This window comes from Rosa chinensis, chromosome 3 (assembly GCF_002994745.2).
Source record: "Rosa chinensis cultivar Old Blush chromosome 3, RchiOBHm-V2, whole genome shotgun sequence".
NCBI classification, from domain to species: domain Eukaryota; kingdom Viridiplantae; phylum Streptophyta; class Magnoliopsida; order Rosales; family Rosaceae; genus Rosa; species Rosa chinensis.
Genome location: NC_037090.1, coordinates 46,989,598 through 46,995,982, shown reverse-complemented (window position 1 = coordinate 46,995,982; position 6,385 = coordinate 46,989,598). Strand labels below are relative to the sequence as shown.

Genomic DNA, 6,385 nt, shown 5'->3' with positions numbered 1-6,385 from the left:
GACGTTGCCAAATCTATCTTCGAGTGAGACCCACTGCCTTCTGGGGTCTTCTTCATTCATACACTCGTACTGGAGCGAATCATCCATATGACGAGTCATTAGGATGATAGCTTTCGCCTTATTTGCCTCTAAGGCTGCTCTATTTGCTTCCAAAGCCTGAGCTTGCTCAACAGTTAGCACGTCCTGGCTAGGCTCGAGAATCGTATCCAAGATTCCATCGGCCTTGAGATGCTGGCAGATATCACGAACCCACCTGTGATATTCAGAGCCAGTTGTTCCCAATGGATCAAAGTCCAATTTGTTTAGGCTACTCATCCTGAAAGAGAACAAGGAATTAGGGTCAGTTTCAGAGCGAAAAAGGCTACCACGAAAATAAATAAACTTTCTGAGCGTAGTTGCTTCCAAGAAATTAGGAATTTCCGAGCGTAGTCGCTTCCAAGAAATTCGATTCCAAGAGGGGTTGGATTAGATCGAAACAATGATGTTTGTGGTCGATCGTTTTATCTTGACAAACTCTAAGTTTGGAGTACTCTACAAGCTCCAAGCTTGGAGTGAGCACGAACCCTCACAGTTCTGCTTAATTTGGTCTCCCCTATGATAAAGAAAGGGGGGTAGAAGAAAGGATGTTGCAAGTCCCGGAAAAAGAAGAGAAATTGAATTTAAAAACTCTAAAAACAGGAACGTTTAATAAAAAATACCTCGAAATAGGTCACCAGAAAAATTGGTCAGAAAAAGTCGCCCAAAAAGTGGCCGGAAAGTTGTTGACTGGAGGTTGATCGTTGACCATTGACTGTTGACCTATGCTGACGTGGCAGTGGGTCAATGTATGCTGATGTGGCAGTGGGTCAATGTATGCTGACGTGGCAGTGGGTCAGGGTGCTGATGTGGCAGTGGGTCAGGGGGCTGACGTGGCGGTGGGGTCTGCATCAGTGGGCTTGGGCTTCTGGCCTTCTGGGCTTCTTTTGCTCTCTCCTGTTTTTTTCTTTTCTTTTCTTCTCTTCTTCTTTTTTGCCGGTTCAAGATGCAGCAGCTCAGGTGGCCCGTTCACGCCTTTTTAGGTCGGTTTTTTTACTTTTTCTTCCGGTTCCTGAAACGTCAGATCAATAGGCTTCTGCTACCAAAATTTGGTGGAAATTGGAGGTCTGGAAGATGGTGAACCGGTGGAATATTTGCTACGAGTTGTATGGAGCTTCCGGTGGCCGGTTCGGTAAGTTTCCGGCCAGTTCTTCGGGTGGGGCCGCCGGTTCTGGACTCCTGGGATCGAGTTCTTCAATGTGTGAGGTGGAGGCAGAAAAGGGTTCAAGGTTTTGTATTCGGATTCAAGGTTTTTAGCTTCTTGAATCAGGGTTTGGCTATTTGTTTCAGGGTTAGGGCTTCGTACTGATAATATGTTTTAGGGAATCAGAAATTGAGAGAAATTTGCTGTGTAGTCTCATTGATAATAGGGGCCTCTTTATATAGAGGATTACAATGCATAGAATCTCAATCATACAAGGAAAGTAATCGTACATTGAATAGGAATCTAAATCCTTCTAATTTCACTACTACAATAAGTTAATCAGACGACGGGTATTTGTAGTTGTGTGATGACCAGCCTTACTGTGGTCTAAACGAGTGTTGTATGATTGAAAAATCAGACAACGGTGATTTCACCGTTCTGTGACAATACTTTGCTCAACAGAATATCTGTTTCCGTTGTGTGAATTCTGCGCAGGCATGTGCCTAGCATGGCATGCGCGGGGATGTGCCGGTACATTCAGACAACAGAAGAAGGAATTAACCGTTGTGTGAGATTCATAACACACAACAGATATAACTCATTCTTTGTTGTCTGAGGTTCATAACACACAACAGATATTACTCATTCTTTGTTGTCTGAGATATGTAACACACAACAGATATTACTCATCCTTTGTTGTCTGATATTAATAACACACAACTGAAGTGAAATGATCTCCCTTGTCTGTTGATTACTCAGACAACAAAGATGATTTCATTTCTGTTGTGTGTTATGAATCTCACACAACAGAACTTTGTTTTCTTTTGTTGTTGGTTGTTAGTTCACACAACCAATATATTTGGTTAGCTATGGTGTGAATATTGTAATAAGATTGGCTAATAGCCAATTACTGTTGTAGGAGAAGCCTTAATTTTAAACTCGTTTACAATCATACAATACATTGTTTTGTATTGTGTTGTATGAGATCAATGCTAGGTGAAATCATCCAAAATCAATGCTAGAGATTATTACCAATGAACAATAATTTTATATTAATGCTAAAAGTAACTTAGATACGTAAAAACAAACTCCAATCGATTCACTATATACAATTTTATAAGCATTTAAACATGTCATTGAACGAAGCCTTCCAATTTCATAAGCTATACAAGACTATGTTCGATCCTCACCCACAAGCAATGTTGCAATACGAGCAATCCAATTTCCATCTTGTGCAGCATATGTTCGATCCTCCAAGAATGATCCTTCGCCTATCAAATTCAGGTAACCTCCCCGGCAAACTTGACTGTCGCACAAACAATCTGATGCTTCATATTCTTCCTTACTCTGTAAAAAAAATAGACTTCAATTGTCAAATACAGTCATGTAAATTGCAATCGAGTAACACATGAGACCCATAGGCAAAAGAGTCAGACCTCTTTAATAGAGTTGTAGTCTAATGTGATCTCTTCACTGTATTGAATCTTACGTACAGTGTAGATTCCAATCTGGTAACGATCATCTACAGCAGTAACTCTACATTAACGAAAGTGTAAATGTTTATAGAACTAGTAGTCAAAGTTTGGCCAGACTAAATTCTAGGATTAGGATGCCATTGATTACTATAGGTACTTGTGTATATATAAGACATAAAGAACTGCTAATAACACATATCTTGATAGCATACATCAATCTAATTTGTATTTCCGGCGTTCTTAACCACAGTGCTATAATACTTACTGAAATGGCAATCTAAAACTGCATATTCAAAAAATAAATATTCTAAAATGGAAAGTTTTTCTTACACCAAAGTATAAAATAATCTAAACAACATAAAGTACAAAAGCTCGAAGTACGTACAAGCCAAAAGGTAACCGTAAAACATAAGTAGCAACAAAGAACTTTTAACTAGATGCAGCACCATATATCATGGGGATGTAACAATTACTAGTCAAAATCACAACTTCGTACTGCTCTGTAAAATTCCCTATATGCATGGTGGGACGAGGACGGTACGATGACTAACAGAACAAATTTAATAGAACTTACTTTGCTTCACAATTAGGTCGGCACGAGTGACAAATTCTACTTGCATAGGTTGCTTTATGCATGGCATCAACAACAACTAAATCATACCCATCAGCATCACCCTGCCAAACAACAATCAATGATAGGCACAAATCAGTAGAGCAAACAGTAACTACCTATGAACTTGGGCAACAATAAAGCACCTTGAACTCTTTAATCAAGCTTCAATCTCAAACCTTGAGCACTTGATTGAGCCCATGGATATGTCAATTTCAATCATATTTTCTTCCTCATTGATCTCAGCTAAGAACTCAAATAAAGTATGCTGTTGGAAAATGGCCTTCTGTGACAAACCTGACATTTTCTGTTGCAGTCTAAAGATGGACTCTTCTTCCTTGTCATGGCTAACATAATATCCGTCGGGGAGGGATATTTCGATGAGGCTTCAAATCTGGATCTCCAATGAGTTTCATAAATTTCCTGGAAGATGTCCTTGAATCTTCATTATAATCCAAGTGTAAGAAAATGACATAAGCAAGAAAAAAGTTGTGTAGTGCAACATCCTACTGACCCATAATGTAACATAGGTAATTAGTTTTGTCTTGCATATGTAGGACTTTGCACTCCTATGCTAAGGTGCATGAGGGGCTTTAGTGGTTATTTTCCAATGGTAAAAAATAGGACAATAGATTACATAACAAAAGAAGAAAGGAAACACTGCACTGGCATACCTTCCATCATATTTCTTGAGAATAGTATTTTTAGTGCTAAGATAAAGTGGCCACTTTTTCTGGTAGGCAGTATTCATAGATGCATCCGCAAAGGATCAGATAGACTGCTCAGACAGATTAAAACATAAACAATAGCTGTTAGAATTGTCTAGCAACTCATTTATGCCTGTAATAGACATTGGAGGAAAAAAAAAAAGAAGAGCAAGTTTCAACCTCATCAGTGTTATACATTGACAGAGCTACCCCTCCAGCACCAGTAAAGTTGAAAACCTCATATTCTTACTTCTCATTGGACCCATCAGGTACTGCAAATCACGTCACACACAAACACTAAATTTCAACTCCTTTGCAAGAAGTGTCAAAATCAAAACTCAGAATTTTGAGCCTCTTAACGCAGATAATCTATTACCAAAAACTAATTTAAGTTTCCCAGGTCCTTTTATGATTGCATCAGTTGCTTGGTACTGATCACCGAAAGCATGCCTCCCAATGCATATTGGCCTCGTCCAACCTGAAAGAACACAAAACTATTGGCTTTTGCTTTGTTATGGAGGCAAATTTAGAGGAAAAGACTATAGCAAACCTGGAACAAGGCGGGGAACATTTCTGCAGATAATAGGTTCTCTAAAAACAGTACCTGAAAAGGACAGAAAATGCATTTGCTACTTAGAACTGATCAAACACACAACAAAGTTTGTTAATATTAGGGAAAAGTCTACTGACCATTTAAAATGTTCCGGATTGTCCCATTTGGACTCCTCCACATCTGTTTCAAGTTGAACTCCTTAACACGAGTTTCATCTATTGAGATCCCAATAAAATGATTCAGATCGTCAGAATAGTACGTTAGCCAATGATTGTCCATGGAGAAGGATATATATGTAAGTATATAGGCCCGTTCTAGAGAGGACCTCCTCAAACTTGAAGATCATACCAGGAGTTATAGTTGCACACTTGATTGCTACATTGTACCTACAATGACAAGAAACATAGAAAATAAATTATGCAAAGACGATTGATCAACATCTTTTCATGATAAAAAATTGGTTTAACGAATATGAAATGGTCATATAAAATTATGGCAATATTTGCCTTGGCAACCCATGAGCCCTGTAATTCTGGTCAAGTATAATAGAACATAGACAACAATGTCATGCTTAACATATTAGCACATGTCATACGCATGCCGTCTAACCAATTTTACATTGCAGTTTATTCAATTCAATACCAACTTACTTCAATATTTATGATAACCAGAACTACATAGTTCATACAGGAATAAGGTATTAAATGAAACAAGACCAAAATCGAAGCTTTATTTTGTGATTTCTTAAGCAGACTATATCAGTCAACATCAGAGAAAGAGAAAGAGAAAGAAATCAAAAGAAGATAGAGAACATTAGTTTTCTTCAACAGTACTGTAGTCTAGCAAAGGTAACATGAAGGCAGAATGATAAGGCATACTTAAGAGTAGCTTCTGCACTTTCAATTGTGACTCTATCACTGGTGGCATCACGATTAGGGAGGCCAAGATCAAAGTACTTGATATCCAGTTCCAGAAAGGGCAAAATAAGCTGTGAAACATGGAAACAAGTTGCAGATTCATTAAGAACATGAAATGATGAAATCACCTGATGCCATGAATATCACAATTACCTTATCTTTTATAGATTTCCAGAAAATTCGAGTCATTTCATCTCCTGCATCATGGAAACAATGCATCATTGCCACACAAGTAGACTGAGATAACAAGTCTGCCTCAGTTCTTAACTATATATAGATTAGCCATATGGTGATGGGCATTTCCATAATAAGCATATACACTACCAACGCAGGCAAGTGGTATACAATCTCAATTTGGATCTTCGGCCTAACTCCAAATGATGTGCTGGACACACATTCTGGTTTACATGAACAAAATAGGATCGAAACCATTTAAACATATTTGAAACAAGGTCCAAGTTAAACACACCATAGCAGTGATAAGTAAAACTGGAAGATGCCCTTAAAGTAGCCTAACTGTGTAATAGCTAAAGTGATCAAATTTGGTTAAAGAAGTACGTTGACTTTGTGAATTGAACTCAAAGATACATACTTTTAACTTGATGAATGTCTGTTCAAGAAAAAGATATACACTCTTTCTGATTTTCAGATAATCTTGACAAGAGGACGTTCAATTTTCACTCTTTCTGCTTCTCTAAAGCAAAGAAGAGAGCAATTGCAAGCAAGCAAGGTAATTTTTCCCCCAACTGCAAAGCCAAAGCAAAACCTAATTGAGATCTGCAAACCTAAATTCCACAGAATCATTTAACTATGCACACACACACACACACTGTTCTCAAAGTAAATAAATTGAAAGGGTGCCAAGGACCAACCGGTGCTGTAGAGGCCATGGCCGACCAAGAAA

General features: G+C 38.2%; 1 protein-coding gene across 2 annotated transcripts; it reads right to left on the bottom strand.

Annotated features, from left to right (window-relative positions):
- Positions 1–4,226: 4,226 nt before the first annotated feature.
- Positions 4,227–5,773, bottom strand: LOC112193263 (isocitrate dehydrogenase [NADP]). 2 transcript variants are annotated; one of them, XM_040516741.1, is made up of 7 exons: positions 5,635–5,773; positions 5,443–5,552; positions 4,913–4,950; positions 4,702–4,779; positions 4,562–4,615; positions 4,388–4,489; positions 4,227–4,283 (listed from the first exon to the last, which is right to left on the bottom strand). In XM_040516741.1, exons 1-7 carry the CDS (start codon positions 5,701–5,703, stop codon positions 4,258–4,260), a joined length of 477 nt encoding a protein of 158 aa, XP_040372675.1. In that variant the 5' UTR covers positions 5,704–5,773; the 3' UTR covers positions 4,227–4,257. The 2 variants fall into 2 exon arrangements, with proteins under 2 accessions (XP_040372675.1, XP_024189106.2); XM_024333338.2 differs by having other exon boundaries at positions 4,262–4,308.
- Positions 5,774–6,385: the final 612 nt, after the last annotated feature.

What these genes read in the sequence shown, in the direction of transcription:
- LOC112193263 (XM_024333338.2), bottom strand. Translation starts at nt 5,703, where the DNA reads ATGATGCATTGTTTCCATGATGCAGGAGATGAAATGACTCGAATTTTC. An exon ending in GTGTGCAACTATAACTCCTG is followed by an intron (nt 4,780 to 4,912) that starts GTATGATCTTCA and finishes GGATCTCAATAG; the next exon opens with ATGAAACTCGTGTTAAGGAG. An exon ending in AATCCGGAACATTTTAAATG is followed by an intron (nt 4,616 to 4,701) that starts GTCAGTAGACTT and finishes TGTCCTTTTCAG; the next exon opens with GTACTGTTTTTAGAGAACCT.